Source organism: Anolis sagrei, chromosome 2 (genome assembly GCF_037176765.1).
Source record: "Anolis sagrei isolate rAnoSag1 chromosome 2, rAnoSag1.mat, whole genome shotgun sequence".
Classification (NCBI taxonomy): Eukaryota; Metazoa; Chordata; class Lepidosauria; order Squamata; family Dactyloidae; genus Anolis; species Anolis sagrei.
This window is the reverse complement of record NC_090022.1, coordinates 284,556,960-284,576,544: the sequence shown is the minus strand read 5'-3', so window position 1 is coordinate 284,576,544 and position 19,585 is coordinate 284,556,960. Positions and strand designations below refer to the sequence as shown.

The 19,585-nt window shown below is 36.8% G+C and overlaps 1 protein-coding gene across 18 annotated transcripts in view; it reads right to left on the bottom strand.

Annotated features, from left to right (window-relative positions):
* Positions 1-19,585, bottom strand: part of TCF4 (transcription factor 4) — a 366,815-nt gene that overhangs the window by 42,631 nt on the left and 304,599 nt on the right. For all 18 annotated transcript variants that reach the window (XR_009630573.2, XM_060761283.2, XM_060761287.2 and 15 more), the window contains 5 exons: positions 13,067-13,172; positions 9,659-9,792; positions 8,068-8,200; positions 3,958-4,025; positions 1,716-1,794 (listed from right to left, as the gene is read on the bottom strand). Coding sequence is in view for 17 of the 18 variants with exons in the window: in XM_060761283.2 (XP_060617266.2) it covers positions 1,716-1,794; positions 3,958-4,025; positions 8,068-8,200; positions 9,659-9,792; positions 13,067-13,172 (520 nt within the window). In the remaining variant the exon portion in view is untranslated. The remainder of the gene's footprint in view (positions 1-1,715; positions 1,795-3,957; positions 4,026-8,067; positions 8,201-9,658; positions 9,793-13,066; positions 13,173-19,585) is intronic.

Below are 19,585 nucleotides of genomic sequence, written 5' to 3'. Positions count from 1 at the left end.
AACATTTTTTTTAAAAAAGAAATAATTATATGTTATATGTTATACAATCTAGATGTCTTGTTTCATTTGATATTCTTTCTACTGACAAGATGAGGACTGCCTCTCCTGACAAAATTAAGGATCTTGTACCTCCTTAGTACTAAAAATATGATTTGCTTATGCCCTAAATCATTGTCCCCAAATTTGACTCTCATCAGATGTTTGGAGGTATAACTTTATTAAGCTCAGCCAATATGCCACTGGTCAGAAATGAACAGAATTCTAGTCCAAAACATCTAGATGGTATTAGATTTGGGAGGGTTTATCTAAATTGTATACAGTTTCATTATCAAACCATATCAGTTTGAGTAACGTGCATATGTGTTCTTATGGCAGTGGGTGGGTCTCGCCATAGTAAATAAAGGACTATTTAAATATTAATATGTTTGAATCCCCCACCTCAATGGGGATTATAGCCTATTGCAAGGGTAAGCAAATTCAGAGGTATTGAAGGTCAGTTTCAGCATCCTTCCTTCTGGATCATGCTCTTCCACAATTTGGTTAGTGCTTAAAACCAGTTTCTTAAAACTCAATTTCTGTAGTAAAACAAATTATCTAGTGAACACATGAGAACATGTGTATGGAAAAAGGCAAGGCTACCAGTAGCATTATTTTTTAAACTGGTCTTTTATACTGAGAAAAGTTCTTTCCTACATATGATCAAGGAGTAAAGTAATTCCCACATGACAAAATTAAAAATTCAAAAAAATATGGATTGCCCTCAAATCTTGAGATGTTTAACAGCAAGATGTTCCAGCACCAGCACTATTCACTATGCAGCTGAACTGTTTTCTTAGACATGTTAGGCAGGAATAAATATAATAGACCAACTGGATTCATATAAACAGGCAACACTATGGAAGGCTGGCAGATGAGTAATAAATAGATGGGATGCAATTAGCAGGAGAAATCAGTGGATATAGAGAGCTGGTTAGAATCTATTGCAGTTCACACTCATTTTTGAAGGTTTGTCAAAATGTGACCACCAAAGCAACTTCCAGGGGAGACCATCTGCCTTGGTAGAATCATTCCATATGGGAATTTTGAAACTTCCTTGATGCTATTATTATAATAAAGTCATTTTTGAAACTCAACTAAAAGTATGATTGCTAGTTAGTGAAGGATGCTAGAAAATCAATATTTATGTCATCCTATTGGATAAAGCAATTTTCTTTTATATAATCTGTTCCTTTCTGCAAGTGCAAAATTCAGACTTTTGTTTATTATTATTTGGAAGAGAGGAAATTTTCTTATACTGAGTCATAACATTGATACATCTAGTTTTTTTACTGACAGCACCAACTATATTATTATACTAAGGTGGTAGTAAACTGCCTCGAGTTGCCTCAGGTTTAGAGGGTCAGTATATAAATATGGTAAATAAATAAATAAAATGTCATAAATAATAATAATATTTTCAGTGCTAATAAAGGCTGATCGCCAGGCAAGATTTTTCTTCTCTACCTGGAGATTTCTGGGGTTAAACCTTCAGGGAAAGCTTATGCTTGACTACTGAGCTGTTGTTTTTTCCCCCCAATATTAATATGGCAATCTAATATTTTTTTCTGGATAATGCAGCTCTCCTAGTTTGTACAGCAGGGGCAAATTTAAGATTTCGTGATTAGTATTTTTATAAAATTAAAATGATCAGTAAAATATAATTTCAACCACAATACCTGATAGAGAAGGGGGAGAACCAACAGGAGTTGAAGGATTTGATGAAAAGCTGTTGTTGGTGTGATCTGGAGAGTAGATCTTTAAAAGATGATAAAGAATTAATCTAAAGCCATTCATGAATGGACGAAGACGTGATGCTTCTATTACTTAGGTTAGGTAAAAAAAGCCTATGTTTCCTTTATTGTGAATACTTAATTAGGAAAAAACATGGGGGCAGAAAACTATGGCAAAAATATCTTGAAGGAATAGTTGTGATGACTAACCATTATATTTTAAAAATTGTTTACAATAATCTTAATAGCTTTTTACAATAAGCGCTACTGCAGAAAAATTCTTTAAACAAAGCTTTACACATCAGTATACAATAAAAGATTTCAGAGATTTATTCCATTTCAAGCCAAACCCTTTACATAAATAAATAATTATAAATAAAAAAATGTAACAAAAATATCATTAGTTAATAATGTTTATTATAGCATGCTCTGTACCAGGTGTAAGGAGAAGAGAAGTCCTGGCTTATGTTTAATTTTTAACCCAGGGTCAACATTTAGTTGAGTTTATATACTACTTTATTCAGGTAAGACTAAAATGCTATCACTCATACTTCCAAACAGGTCAAACACCTGCTATCATATAAGACATGATTTACGATTACAATGATTTCTTATTCTATCTATCTATCTATCTATCTATCTATCTATCTATCTATTTATCTATCTATCTATCTAATGGACAGTGCACTGGGAACCCATACCGGCTACAGTTTAACTTGAACATGGGAATTGTTCCTTTGGGTCCTACACAGTCAATTAAAATTCATTAACCCCTGGTCACCAATACCTTAGGGCACCAGGCACCTATAAAAGTAATTTTTGTACTACATTCATAATTAGGAATTATACTGCTTTTTTCTTCATAACATATGTTACTTGGACATGGAAAATGTCAATTCTCATGAGAACTCAGTGGAACCCACTCTGCCCAGAAAATAAATAACAGTAATGATTCTTTTAAAAGTCAGCATAGTCCTATGTTTTGTATCAGTATTTTTAAATAAACATTCTTATTCAGGGCTGATTTTAATGCTGACTTTAAAAATCAGTCATTGCAAAGAAAGAGACATCCTACTTCATCACACTAGAGAATAAATCCACTTTAAATCTGGTTTCTGCCTCCCACAGAATTCTAGGGTTTGTAGTTTAGTGAGGCTATTAAACTACAAATCCCAGAATTCTGCAGGAGGTAGCAACTGGATTAAAAGTAGATTCATTCTCTAGTGTGATGTAGTTATTGGGGCACTTTAAGCATTGTCTCAGCTGGATGGGAGCTGCTTTCTCTTTAATAGATCCTACACAGAGAGGTTTGATGGCTCAGTTCCTGACCACAGCTCCCCATCAGTGGTGACCAATTCTGTGGAAAGACTACTGTCACTGGCCTCTGCCCATGTGGACTGGTCATTTAAATTTTATCTCAACCACACAGGACGTGTTCTGAGAAAAACAGCTCCGGCAGTAAGGGCAACATTTAAAGGCCCCTGAGGCTAGAACAGAAAACACAACACTGAGAGCCAAATCCCTTCTCAATGAATCCTTTCTCTGGCTCCCTGCTCAAATTACATTTGAAAGTCACAGCTGCAGTCTTTCGTACGGAGAGAATTTGGGTTGGGATAACTTTGGACATAGCCTATCCAGTCTTCTGGACAAAAAAATATATATTATAGTTCAGAGTATATATGTGAAGGCACATACACACATGAACTCTACAAACTCCCCTGCCATGCATTTGTCCCATGATATGCTAGGAACTCTGCGATATGGAATAGAGATTTTAAGCAGAATGTTTAGCACTGTAAGAACTGAAACTCTCAGTACTTAATGAACACATAATGGAAAATGTTTCGGTTTTGTAGTGAAGATATACCCTATGTTTTCACAGGTGCAGACCTCTGATAACTCATGCTGTCTTTCAAATGTAACATTGAAAAACAATATTCAGAACTACAACAGAATAACTGTGTTACTGAGTGATATAATGCAATGTTCTAGTTGTTTTCACCCTGGGAATAACCATTTATCTTAATAAAGAGTTTGTATGCAGTCTAACACTACGTTTACATCATATTGTTTTAACTAGGAGCAGTGAAGTCAAGCATACTTGGAACTCAGGATCCTAAGTATTTGGTAACTGAGTCTGACTCAAGTTCATACTACCCAAGTGATCCCAAAGCAAATGTTTCCTTACAGATGCAAGTGCTTTCCCCAACGCATCGCCTGTCTGTGAACTTCCTGCTGCTCCGCTTCCTCTGTTTGCTGCAAAACAAGAGTGAACATAAAAAATAAGAAGAAACCAATTCTGATTTTTTCTTATAATCCATATATATATAGTTCACTTGCATTTTAATGATAGCTGTATTTTGAGAATCTTTAATTCGTATTATTTTTGTCTGCAATCATATTTGGAATCTCAAGGGTTTTTTTTTTAACCATATAGTACTTTCAACACTTTGTGCCTTTTTATAGGGAAATATTTGGGGAGTACTCTTCTCCAGATCCACACTCCCATAACTACTCCTGCAGGAGATAGCAGATTGGGATTCAGATGTACGTTTCCCTCCATACTCCTTAAGAAAAAGTAAAGTGCAAATAACTCAGGCTATGTAAGTAACTGGTTGCATATAAGTAGTTGCTTGAAATAGTTTGTTTCCCCTGTAAAAATAGGAATAACTAAGCTATGTTGCAAAAACAACTTAATGAGGGCAAACTTTAATATTTTTGCAGTTACATGTAACTTGTTTCAGTTACCTTCCTACTTATTGGAATTACTTCACTAAAAGGTAAAAAAGCGATATAACATGGGTCAAATACTGGCTTATGATGTGTGTTCAGCATGTGCGTGTAGCATTTAAATATTTGGTACTTTCAAAATGATGATAATTGTAACTATTGGGATTCTTGAACTGCACTCAATTACTGTTTAAAAATAGCTTCCGAAGTTTTACAATAACCACAAGAGTATCCATTTAATTACTCAGTTTTTCTTGTAATGAAACGTCATTGTTTATTTATTTATTTATTTATTTATTTAATCCACAGCATTTATGCCTTGGGTGCATATGGATAAGGAAATAAAATCACTTCAATCCTATAAATAGTTTTAATCTGATGGCAAAGACTTATGCACTGTTTCATCAATCTTATATTAGAGAGAAAGATACTCCTTGATCCAGATGCTTAACACCAGGCACTCTTAAACCATCTATCATGGGGAAGTTAATAAATTTCTGGTAAGTTGTAATAAGCACAAAGTCCTTTTCAAGAAAGCTTGCAATCAACCAATATAGGCAGTCTGTTATACAAAACAGACATTGAAATGGATAGTCTGTAAGCAAAACTCCTAATTAGATATTTTATTTTAATAGAGGAAGCAGAAAAACATGACATAAAACTTGGCAAACAAAGGATTATGTCCACCTGTTACTTTCATCACTTCTGGATTTGGGTGGAATTACTAAGCAGGCGTTTAAAAACTTAAAACTTTTTGCTCACAGTATTTCAGAAAGTTCAAAGCAGTCCCGGCTCTTGGTCACCTCAAGCAGAAACCAAATAAAAAGCTTTGGATGAGAAAGTTCCCAAAAGATGCCTGCACTTACGAAGGCAAAGTCACCCACTTATAACCAAATTAGTTCTCCTTGTCTTCAGAATCAAAGACTAGGCTAGCCATGAATGGCATCAGGTTTGGTTCAATTGTTTTCATAGGTGGGAACATCAACAGAGTTGCAGTTAGCCAGATCATAGTGACAACACTGGGTCATTTTGGTGACCCTGAGGAACGTTGTTGTGCCATCACTTATTACACCTTTGCTGCCACTTGGAGAGGCAAGAATTTAATGTGATTTTTAGGGGAGAAGCATTAAAAAAAGGTAACTCTCTGCTCCTTCTTATCACTTTAAGCCACTGAAGAAAATTACTGTTTTGCCCTCATTTGCCAGAAGTGACACAAATTACTGGGATGAATGTATCAACCTAACCCTATTTTTTGCTATAGAAAGAAACATTCTTGATATATATAGCATGCAAAAGTAACATGACAAGTTTTGTTTATTACATGTATACCAGAGTGACATATAGAATTCAACTTAAATAGATTAAGTTCAGTGGAAAATTGCCCATAGGTCCATAAGCAATTCAACCAAAAGGTTTCCATAAATAATATAACCTTCTACCCAATTCAATGTAAAAAAAAATGGGAGTAATTCTACTACCTTGGTTGTCAGTACAAAATGGGGAGCCTGAGTAATATTACAAAAAAGCCTGTCAGCATAATCCTGAAAATGTGAAAATACTGGATCACTAAGAAAGTGTTTCCTGTTATGTGTCTTGAGAAAGAGATGTCGTGTCTGGCAGAAAAAGAGTCATTGTTGTGGTTGTTGTCGTCTTCCTAAGGCCAATTTCACTGGGAAAATCAATGTTCAAAGATGGAATTCATAATCTGTTATTGTTGTTGTGTGCCTTCAAATAATTTACAACTTATAGCAACCCTGCTATAATGCTATGATGGAAAATGTGCAATTTGACCTTGAAATGGCCTTAGATTCTGACTGTGGATGGCGTGATTCATTGAAATGCATTTTAATTATGTATACAATGTCTTAATTTTTAACTTACATTTTTAGCTCATATTGTATATTTTAAGGCACCACGGAGGTGCAATTATAAGCCGCCTTGAGTCCCTCTTGGGGTAGAGAAAGGCAGGATAAATAAGGTAAATAAATAAATAAACCCTATCACAGGGTTTTTCTTGGCAAGATTTGTTCAGAAAGGGTTTGTATTTAGCTTTCTTTGAGGCTGAGAAGGGGTTACTTGGCCAAGATCACCCAGTGGATATCCATGGCTGGTTGGGGACTTAAACCTGGTCCAATGCTGAAACCAATACAACACAATGGCTCTTTTCACATGTAGACACAAGTATTTTCCAGGGGATTTAAACCTAATGGGCATGGCATTGTTCAAGGCACAGAACCTACGTGACTGTCTCTACACTTTCAATACTTTCTTATTTATTTATAAATTTTCCGGGTTCCTAAACTCATAGTATGAGTTCTTTTTGCATGTTTCTTTGTCAGGGACATGCAATGGGATGCTGTTTTCTTCCTGGCACCCATCATGTGGCACTCTCTATACTAAATGGTTAAGCAACTTCCAACACTACCAGTGTTCATTTTAGACAGTACTTTCTAAAGGCTTATGTAAGAACTGAATATTACAGAAAAAAGGTGAATTAGAGAACAAATTTCATGGGTTTTTAAAAGGTTGACCAACTAACTCATAACAATGGAATCCCGAGCTTATTTGAGTTATATTATGCCAAAGAAAAGGATTCAGATATAGGCACTAACAGGCAAAATCTGGCAAAAATGCTATGATCCAACATCCAATCTGAGTTGGACATAAGATAGATTTTGACTTAGGATGCACAGGGAGAACTTGGGTCAATTTGATATTTTCCGTCTTCTCATGACAAGAACAACTGACATAGCAGAATAAAAATTCATGTCCCTCCCGTGCCATATGAGAGTTTGTCACCCCATTGCACTGGAAGCTTAACATGCTTGTAAAAAAAATTAAATGCAGTATTATGTGACTGTTCTAATAATAAAATCACAGTAAAACCAAGGCCTCAAGGGAAAGCACACATAATGTTTCCACTAAAAAAGCCACATACTGCCATGCGTCATGTCATTCAAACATGTCATTTAAAGTGAGAGTAGAAAGCAGGATTAATACATGAATGAGACAGATATTCTGGAGTAATCTTTAGCATATGCTGCATTAAATCTCTCCTGGTAAGTGGCTGCCTAAATGCCACATAGCTCTGAACCTTTGAAAACACATGGGTAATACTTTGTGCAGACTTAAGCATCACTTTAAGTTAATATCCTCACATGATCCACTCAGAAAATGTCTTTTGCCTGAAACTGTTCTGGTAACAGTTCTCATTCAGCCATCACCAGCTGATATTCATGGGCTGTGCGAGATGGTTTTCTCCTTCAGAAAGAAATCCCACTGTGCAAGTTACTTTAAGAAAGCAGCCAATTCAGTAACTTGATAATGCAGCATACTTTTTGAAGTGAAGACAAGTACACTAAATGAAGTAATAGGGCTTGAGATATGCACACGTGAAACTTTAATTCATCAATGGAACAGGAACCTTATCCAGCTACACTCACATTCATGCTATACATGAAAACAAAAAAATGTAACATTTTCTATGATATCGGAAAAACCTCACAGAGGTCTCAGAAATGGAGGAAGGTCTAGCATTCAATGGTAACTACCCATATCTTCAACTTACACATTATGCTATCTGTTCCATTTGCAGGTGGCGTACAGGACGTTGCGCTGTAATGTGTTGTGCTGCTGCGATGGAAAGTAGACATTGGAGGAAGACTGGAATTGATATCTGTTGAGGAGTGTGATGGGTAGCTCTGTAATGGAAATATAGCAAGAGAACAGTTTAATCATCAAGAGAATGATAATTTTCTGAGCAACATCGGGGTTCATTTTCACTTCCTTCTATATACAGAAAACTTAGACTATGTTCTAGACCACACCTGGCCAACCTGTTTTCAACTTCAGCTTCCATAATTCCTAACAGCTCGTAAGCTGGCTGGGATTTCTTGGACATTGGAAGCACAAACACCTGGAGTAATTAAGTAAGTAAAACTTTATTTCTATCCTGTCCTATCTCCCTGTGAGGACTCATGGCATTCTCACAACAACAAAAAGGCAAACATTCAATGCTGTAAAATACAACAATAGACTAAACAATTGAAATAGAAAGTACAGAACTGGAGAGCCATATGTTGACCAGGCTTGTTCCTGATAGATGTTTTATAAGATAGCTTATATAATACCTTTAAATAGAACTCACAACTGAACATAGGAGTAATCACTAAGATTGACTGCATGAACCTTTATGCCTACTCCAGGATTTTGTTCTAAAATCAGATCAAATAGATGACACTAAAACATATCGCGAAATTTCAGGTTTTAGATTGGGAAGACCATCATGAACCATACAGAACATTGGTTTTATGTTGTGTGTCCAACAGACACTCACAGTGAGCCAATCCTTTGCCACTAGAGATCTGTACTCCTTCCATCTGATGCAAGCTTGTATTGGCAAAGGTATGCCATAGACAAGGACATAAGTCCTGACACTAGTTCCAATTCAAGTAGCTATTACTACATCATTGGAAATTAAATACGCCCATGTCTATATAAATTCAGTTGAACTAACAACTATTTAAGTCTAGAACAGTGTTGTTGTTTTGTACAGGCTAACAGATATTGACAGTGTTATGCCAGAAAAGGAAAATCTATATGGATTGTGCACGAAGGTTCTATCATTTGGATAGCAGATTTCTATCTCCATCTAATTGTGTTTTTTCCTTTGTGAGCATGTGCATCTTTACTTTACTTCAATTGTATTCTCATGTCTGAAAAACAAGTACATGTCAATCCAGCTCTCAAATGTATTTTGTTCATTGAAAATTCTGTTGAAGTAAAAGGGAGAAAAACCCACTAAGTCCCGTGGGACCAGCTTTCTCAGAATATGATTCTAAACTGCTGTACCTGTGATAAATAGCATGCAACTGTGTTGTTGTCATTTCAAAGGTACATTTCATGTCTTATATTATATTTTAAGCACAGATCTAATGAGCAGCTCCTATCCTAACCCATGAGAACTATCCTGTTTTAAAGATTCATTTTGTCCAAAATAACTAGCAGATGAATCCATCGAATGTCTCCATTTGACAGACAAAGAAAGAAAGTTTGAATGGGTTTGACTTAAGTTATATAAAATGATGACTTCCTTATTTATTTATTCATACACATACACACAGACAGAGCTGTATTCTGACACTGAAATACAGTCTTACCAAGCGGTCATGCGGATGAAGACTGCAATAGCTACTGGACTGTGGAATATGAGAAGAATTGCCCAACATCCCGCTATAACCAGGCTGATTCATCCCACTGGAGGAGCTCCATGGATCACTGTTGTGGTGACCATCTGTAAAACAAAAATAAAAGCATGGCTGCTCTGAAGGCATGGTTATTTCACATTCTGATGTTGTGTTTTGAGAAAATGTTAACATTAGCATTCTAATAGGGTTTGATGAACACCTAATCCGTTGCTATGTTGAGTAATGGTTTACAATAAATGACAGCAATCACAAATGGGAAGCTATGCTATCACCTTTTTGCCTCTTAAGTGTTGCACTAATTTTGCATAACTACATGCTTTGGGTAAAGCAAAGTTTGCTACACCAAAGAGCAAGTGACATTTTTAAGGCTCATGAGCAATTAGTCATAAATCTTGTATGCATAGGTTTTACCAATGTTTATGCTACTTTTAACCACAATTGGAATTTTAATGGCCTATTTAAATTTATACAAGGGAAAATGGACTTTGAGATACACTATATATATAGAGAGAGGGGGGGGTGTCTAAGCAGAGTACAAGTTCACTCCTATTGTGTGGTCTGTCTCCTTATGTAAAGACACAATGTAGTTCAGCCACAGTGTTCTCACCTTTTCTTTAAGAATCCTTTTATGAGTTACCAGATATGTGGGTGTCAAACTTTTTGACACACAGCCCACATCTTGGTGTTCATCAAACCCTTATGCCCCCTGTCCCCCATGATCAGTAAACTCAAAATTAATTTACCCATGTACCTGGTGTGTATGGAGAAGGCTAAGATATATTGTTTTGTGATTTTTCAATTGGTAAAACCTATGCATACAAGATTTTTCAATTTTTACTACAGCTTTTCAACGGAACAAAAATTAATAGTACTTTCTAATAAACACTGAAATATCCAGCACCAGCAAATTAATAACATTTATTTAAGCCTTCACTATATCAAAGGCCTTCAGCCTCTCAACGACATCTAGGTTACTGGAACTATCTTCCACTATTTATAAAAACCTGAGTGTGGGGCCAACAGACACTAATGCTTTCTGAAATAGTATCATCTGCATATAGTACCACCCCTCCAAATGACTTTTCACAACATTAACTTCATTCTTGTTTTGTTTTCCTTTTTCTCTTTTCCTCACTATTTGTATTATTGAGATATTTCCTGGATAGCTCACAAGCAGAATTTGAACATTCTACCATGTATCTTTATCATCTGGTACTTCAAAGTATAATGATTAAATTAATTTGGAGAACCTTTTCAAAATAAAAAGGGGCACTTAACACGTTGTAGTAAAAGAGTCCAGCTATTCCAGTTTTCCTGTTTGCAACACATAGTGTATGCCAGTGATTCTCAACCTTTTTCCCCAGGTGTTTTGGCCTACAACTCCCAGAAATCCCAGCCAGTTTACCAGCTGTTAGGATTTCTGGGAGTTGAAGGCCGAAAACATATGGGGACCCCAGGTTGAGACCCACTGGTGTATGGCTTTGTGTGCAAGCTTTGCAGATAAATATTTTGCAATTTACAGTTTTCTAATGCTACAATGAAGTGATGCTATTCATTCTCCAGTCTCAGGACTCTATAATCTGTTGTATACTTAGACCAGGCGGCGATAGTGAATTCTGTGACTTAATATATTTTGTTTGACCTGAATTTTATTGGGTTATCTAGGATTGAAGTATACGAGAAAAAGTGAAAAATTACTCTTCACAACATTAATTTCTACCACGTTTTGTTCTGCCATGACCAACTTTTAAAATATATCATAAAAGTGCCAAATGCTCTACCTCAGCTCTTGTGGAAATAGTATGCAATCTGTTAATAATTATGTCAGGTGAATGTCTGAAATCTCTTCCAAACAGATGTGATGCAGAAGATACACAAGAAACATCTGATCCAATAAGAACACTCACTAAAAGCATCTGAACATATAAAGTACTGATGTCTTTATCTTTCATGGTTTTTCCTTGTTCTTGTATAAAATCCAAATGAAAAATTAATAAAGAGAATAAGCATTATTATTAAGCTACTAGTAATACCGCTACTAATTTTGCTATAGGTTGTGTATCCCTTATCCAAAATGCTGAAACCAGAAGTATTTTGGATTTTGGAATATTTATATTTGCAAATAAATACATAATGAGATATTTTGGATATGGGACACAAAACTAAACATAAAATTCATTTATGTTTCATAAATCCCTTAAAGACAGATCCTGGAGATAATTGTATACAGTATTTTAAATAATCTTGTGCATGAAGCAAAATGTGTGTATGCTGAACTATCAGAAAGCCAAGGTGTCACTATCTCAAGTAGGCAATATTGGAGTATATATCAGAATTCTGGATAAGAGATGGTCAAACAGTACTAATGAATTTTAGATGGAATACTTAGTCTGGGGGAAAGTATTTTGTTTGAAGTCTCATTTCAAACCTCAGTGCCCCATTAAAATTATCTCCCAGGGGGTCTACTGGATCCAGAAGCTATTTGTGAGTACTTCATGGGATTTCCTAGCTGCTAGAGTTGATTATTCTGTTGATGCCATAGTTGATCTGTGGAATAGGAAGATTTCCCAGGACACTGTTGCTCCCAGGTGTCTTTTACCTGGGTGCAGAGGACAGGCTCCTTGGATTTCTGAGGAGCTCAGGACAATGCAGCAGTGGGCTGGAAAAAGACTCAGGATGACTCTAACCATTGATGGGTTGAGGCCTATTTTGAACCTACTGTACAACAGTTAGGGCATCAAGTAAACAATAATTTGGTGCTCAATCTTGTCCTGTGCAGCTTTTTCAGATAGATAACAGGACTGAAAATAGGACTTACTTCATAAACACTTCCTTGAACAACAATACTGGCACACAAAATGCATCAAAACAATAGTTAATTATAAATCTCTTGAAAGTATAACCCTTGAGGGCTGTCTCTTTAAGAAAGAGACAGATTCCATGAATGCAAACGTATGTATGCATTGAACAGTCTCCCCTGCTAAAGAAAAATGGGAAAACAGTTTCAATAAGGGAGAATTTCAAACATTCAACTAGGAACCACAGTTTCTAGACCAGTGGTTCTCAACCTGGGGTCCCCAGGTGTTTTTGGCCTTCAACTCCCAGAAATCCTAACAGCTGGTGAACTGGCTGGGATTTCTGGGAGTTGTAGGCCAACAACATCTGCAGACCCCAGGTTGAGAACCACTGTTCTAGACCAAGACAAGTAATCTGCCACATACTATTTGTGTGTGCACTTGTATGTGTACAGAAATCCAGAATGATGAATGTGAACTTAGTCTACCACCAAAGAAGCTCCTACACATCAACACCTGAAATAACATCAGGTCTTGATGTGTAACATACATACCCCCGGCATACCTTGCATGAAGAAAGAACTAGGAAAAGTGCTGGCTGTTGGTTTTGAGGATGGATAGCCTGGTGAATCCCGACTATAGTCGGCAGTGCTTGCAGAAGGAGCATAAACCTATGGAGAAAGAAGAGGGCAGGGGAGAGGGAAGAAATAGCTTTAGTGCACTTTCACAAATGACCCGAATGCATTGAGGCAGTGCTTAAAATGAGCAATAGCACAGAAATCTTTTTCATACCTCATCTAGATTATCCAGTTCATAACATTACATCACACGCCACTTTCAAAACTAAAACAGGGTGGGGTGCAAGGGAATCTAAATATTTATTCATCATCCCATCATCATCATCATCATCATCATCATCGGCTATCACTTGTAGCTGAGTGGGATACTCAGCTACAAGTGAGTATAGAAGGATAGAAACCTATTCTGTATCCACATGGTCTTTTGCAGTGAGGACATACCAGATGGAAGGCAGTCCCGACATTTATATAGCTTATTGTGGATCAACTTCACACTAAACCTGAGCTTGGTCTGCACATTTTTGTCTGCAGGAGAGTTTCTCTTATCTGTTACAATAACTTTTCCACAAGTTTTTTTCGTTATTTCTTCATTATTTCATGATCTATAATTGTCTATGTAGATATATTTTTCATTTGGAAAAAATGGAGGCAGGTGAGTTTCCACCAGCAGTCTGAATAGTTCACAGAAATGTCTTGCCAGAGCGGAAAGTAATTTCTTCTGATTTTGTATCATTACAGACCTCTCTTTTCTTCTCCCACACTACTAACCTGACTTCCAAGTGTGCATTTTGGATATAGTTCTGCAGTGGTGAGGATTGGGGGGTGGGGTCAGTATTTGAGCAAGGAGTTCACATTTTTGGAGTCATCATAGATATGGACTGCCTTACTGAGAAATATGTCCAAATACACACAGAAACATAAACACCACATAGAAAATATCTGTGAATTATAAACCAGGAATAGAAAGCAGGGGCATAACAAATTCCTGCTTTATGCTAAAGGAGGAGCAGAATGCATTCTCACCAAGTGTGTAGTAAATTCAGTACTGAGGAAGTCAAAAGAGATGTGCGTCTGTAGTTGGGGAACATAGGTTATAACCCCACTGTGGAAGTGAATTATATTTGCCATTTCTGGCTGTAAATACTATCAACATATGCATGGCAAAACTACAATATCATGAAATTCAAGATAATTTTACACCCCCATAACACTGCTATACTGCTCAGAAATATGCAGATTTCATACATTAACAGCAACAATCAACCAAAAAGAAAGAAAGCAGCAAATCAACCCTTTGTTCCTACAACTGAAAAACAAAATTAGAAAGCAACACTTAGGAGTACTGAAAATTCTAAATATATCCCAAGATACTGAATTCCTATGATCTTTGGTCTCTGCAGAGAAGCTTGAAAGAACCATTAAAAATTAGAATCGGCACAAGACCACCAAGGCAGCATGTGTGCAATTTAGTAAGGAACCCCCCCCCCCTTCTTTTAGTACTTTGCAATTTGGATGTGAAACAAACTTAGTAAGAGTGCCAAAAACTTCATTTACTTAACATTTGTTTACTAATACAACACTGGGTTTTTGAACAATTTCTTCACAAAGAACAAACCATCTCTCTCATTTTTAATTTTTTTTATTCCATTTAAACATAATTCCTCTTTACTGCTTAGGGGAGTGTTAAATTTTATTTAATGGTGAATGATTTTATTTTTATATTTTGTTTAAGTTTTAAAGTACACATGATATCCTCAAAATCTCTGCTTCTTTTGTCTCTTTTAAAAGACCTTCCTACTCCAGATGGTTAGGAAAACCAAAACATTCCCATCATCTTGATGAAAATGGATACCTTCCTGCATCCATTTTGAAACAGGCAGCAGATCACAAAATTGGCAACGAGCCTATTCTGACATTCACAGGTCACAGCAATAGGGGGAGGGTGGGTGCGTAATATATCTTAACAGCAAATGAATAGTGGAAAGTGCCGTATCTTGGTAATATTGGTACTGATTAACAAATAATTTTAGCTGAAATCTAATGAACAACATATTATACTTCCATGCAAACTCATAGGAAAAGGTTTTATTCTTTATGTAAATTTACATGATAGAAACAACAGCCAATATCTTGTAAACAATCATAGCAGAGAAACAGGTTTTAAAACGTAATATATTTTAAAAGAATCATGACCTACAAAAAGAATGATCCAACAGAAACCCAGAAGAGGTTTACAGAAAGTGATGTAATTTATAAGTTATAGCCATTACTTTTTTTTGTTAATGATTAAGCAATTTTATCATATATATGAGTCTATGCTTAAGACCAATTCAGGTTTTTAAAAACCCAAGGAGTATTACTTTTATAACTAGAACTCATGTATGCAGCAGGATATTATGTTAACCCCATAAATCGGACCAAGATTGCCCACTTCTGAGAGAGGCTATATGGAAAGAATCCTATTGAACTCAGTTGAAATTATTTTGGAGTAGACATGTGATGAGCTACCCACAAGCATTAGGAGCCATCATGTCTCCAAGCTACTACCTCTGTTCCCAAACTGTGTGAATACTTCAAATATCAACCTCATCACATGAGTGATCATCCTTTTAGCGTAGACAATTGCCCTTCTTATATCATCAGCAGTCCAGTTTCACGTTCTGCCTCCCCATCACACTCACACGTGGAAACTTGACAGCTGGTAATACATTCATCTTACATTCATAACAAGATCAGTATTACTTTTTTGTTTTTAATCAGGAGAAACAACAATATCCAAAAACCAAGAGATCCTTTGCCCTGTCCAATGCCCCTTACATAAAAGGAGACTGACAATAGTTTAAATCAATTGCTTTCCATGGGATCCTATAGTTCTGCAATGAACCCCAGAGTATACAAGAGGCAGTGATCAAGGTTAAACCCATTGCTTTCCATGGGATCCTATTAATCTGCACTGAACTCCAGAGGAGACAAGAGACAGTGATCCATGCTAAAACCTTTGCTTTCCATGGGATCCTATTGATCTGCAATGAATCCCATAGGAGACAAGAGACTGCTAATCTGCATTGAATCCCATAGGAGACAAGAGACTGCTGATTGTTGGGAAATGAAACAGGACAGGAAATTTTGATGGTTCCCATCACACTTGTTTTTCAGTTATAAAGATGTCAATAAAGGGCAATAAGAGGTAGGAGCTCTGAACACGATTGCTGGCCCGTGTTCAAGACATTTCTGCCTCTTTTCAACCCTAGAACATGTGATGAGCTCTGTGCCTCTCCATGTTAGAAAAGAGGCTGAAGTGTCCTACAAGGGGAAAATATGTTATTGTGATGAGGTTGATTGCCAGAGTTCCCCTTTTATAACACATCTGCCACTTTTCAACCATGGAGGCCTATGCCTGACATTTAACTCATGTGATGAGCTCAGTGCCTCTCCATGCTGAAGTGTCCAATGAATGGGAAATTTCTCAATATGATAAGGTGGTGTATGTGTATTGAATCAAGCAACAGAAAAAGAAAAAGTTATTTGGGCTTGTAAAATAACAGTTAGGACCAGGCTACTGGATCATTACTTTTACTTTAAATATTATCCTGATTGCAATAACAAAGAAAAGTCAAATCTAGGTTAATGACTCAGTTGGGAACTGCTGGGGCAGGCTGTAACCATCATATCAGATTCTAAATAGATGAGTCACTAGACACCTTACATGCCTTAAGACAAAATACATTGCCCACTTCCCGCATCTTCCTTAAAGTTTTCATATGTTACATCATCATCATCATCATCATCATTTAATTACTTATTAATCGCCCTCCATCCACGATGCTCTAGGCGATTTACAAACTACATTGTAAAGGATAAAAATACATACATACAGATATTGATAAAATTAACACAGATCAAAAGCTCTAGTAAAAAGCCAGGTCTTAAGTGCTAGGGTAAAAGGCCCTAACTCACACATGGCTCTCATATAGGGTGGCAACGAAATCCATAAGGCAGGGGCAGAAATAGAAAAAGCCCTGCGTCTGGTCCTTTCCAAGTGCACTTCTCTAGGACCCGGTATATAAAGTAAGTCACGTTGGGATGGTCGTTGCGACCTCCGATGATGGGAGAATGAGAGACGGTCCCTAAGATACGATGGACCCTGGCCATAAAGAATTTTAAAGGTCAGAACTAGCATCTTATATAGACCATGGTAATCAGTTGGAAGCCAATGCAAATGCCGCAACACTGGTGTTATATGGCATTTCATGGGTGTCCTTGTGAGTAGCCTGGCTGCCGCATTCTAAACAATACGAAGCTTTCAGGTCGTAGACATCGGAAGGCCAACATACAGGGCATTGCAATAGTCCAGCCTAGATGTGACTGTGGCATGGATGACTGTTGCCAGAGCCTCATCAGATAGGTAGGGTGCCAATTGCCTCACTTATCGTAGATGGAAAAAGGCCTGTTTGCTGGCAGCAGTGACCTGAGCTTCGATTGTCAGCTGCGAATCCAAAACGACACCCAAGATCTTGTGAAAGGCACTTGCATCCCCTACCTCCCATAACTTTAAATTGCAAATCACTCTCTCGCAGCTTCTGGGGTCACTATTTGCCATTTCTTTTAACACGGTGGTGAGATGAGGTTTAAGAAACCCCAATCAAATGGGCTACAACCCATAAATGGGCTGGTCTTTGCCCATTCTTATCCTAAAATATAATACATTTCAGACAGTTCTCTTAAGTAAGTGCTGCCACTATACAGAAAATTGGTGCTTACACAAAATAGGCTGCATTGAAAAATGATAACTGTCAACATAAACCTTCTGCGAGAGCTGTCAACCATGTTAAGCAGAATGAAGTGGTAGAGTAAAACAGAAGGATTCTGGATTATTTCATTTCAATCTGCAGAAGGAAATGATGCTTTATGATATATCCTTTCACAAAAGTTTCCTGCATTAAACTTTTTCTTTTTTTTTTTGGTGCAAGTTCAATTCATAAATTCTATACACTTCTGATTAGCAATCTGATGAGTGCACTTCAGAACATGGACGGTGCAGAATATGAACAAAAGCTTAGAGATACTTTGGAATTTGACATGAAAAAATATTTTAATTTTACAATAGTCTGTGTTTTTATCCATAACAGACTTGTCAATACATGTGGGTTACTCTATTCAATAGGAGAGAAATTAGGGTGCTTTCAGACAACACTCAGTAAGGGCTTCTCGTTCTTCAAGTTAAAAGATACTGTGCATATACAGTCTGCCCTCTGTGTCTACAAATTCTACAACTATGACGGGGAATTAAAAAAAAAATCCCAAAGCACACTGATTGTTCTACAAGGGACACCATTTTACTACATTGTTGTATAAAATGGAACTTAAGCATCCATGGATTAAAGTAACCTGGGAGTGGGATGATGGTCCAGGAACTAAGCTTAAGAGGATATTAAGATCCCACTGTATTCCATTTTTAATTCCTTACTAGTTTTATGCTGATAAGTAGTGCAATGAAATGGCAATATTAGAATTGGTAGGTGGTGTCCTTCTATGCACAGAATGACCACAGAACAAAAGCCTTATCTGGAAGCATCAACTGTCATGGGAGTGGGGGGTGTACTGTACTTGGATGTTTCCCAAACTTTCTTGAAAATCGTAGTGGCACAAATATTTGGTCATAAAAATGATACACATACAACATTTATTTTCTTATTTTACAAAAAAGTAAAAATAAAAGCAAAGAAACAAAGATAAAATTAAAAAGAAAAAGAAACATCACTGGGTCAAAATTCTGGATGTGATATTATTAGAAATGTTTTCTGCACATTTTTCTCCCATATGCTAAAGGGAAAGCTATAGTACATTCTAAGTGTGTTGGATATAAATAACTTTGTTGGGTTGCTGTGAGTTTTCAGGCTGTATGGCCATGCTTCAGAAGCATTCTCTTCTGACATTTTGCCCACATCTATGGCAGGCATCCTCAGAGCTTGAGAGATCTGTTGGAAACTAGGCAAGTAGGGTTTATATATCAGCACCCAAACACGAATCAAGGAACATGAAAGGCACTGCAAACTAATTCAACCAGAGAAGTCAGACATAGCTGAGGACTTGATGAACTAACCTGGACACAGCATATTATTTGAGAACACAGAAATGCTGGACCACTCTAACAACCACCATGTCAGACTACACAGAAAAGCCATTGAAATTCACAAGCATGTGGACAATTTTAACAGGAAGGAGAAAACTATGAAAATGAACAAAATCTGGCTACTGGTATTAAAAAAACCCTCTAAAATCAGGACAGTAAATAAAGAACGACACTCAGAAAACAGGGGCATTCCAGGCATAAAACAATCAGGGCCTTTTAACATCTCCCAACAAAGGATTCCCCCAGGAAGGAAGCAGCCAGAATGGCTGAAAGGCCATTCAATACTAATCAAGGTAGCCAATTGCAATACTCACATTTGCCTCAAACAGACAAGAGTTCCTTCTTCCATTGTGGACATTCAACATATATATAA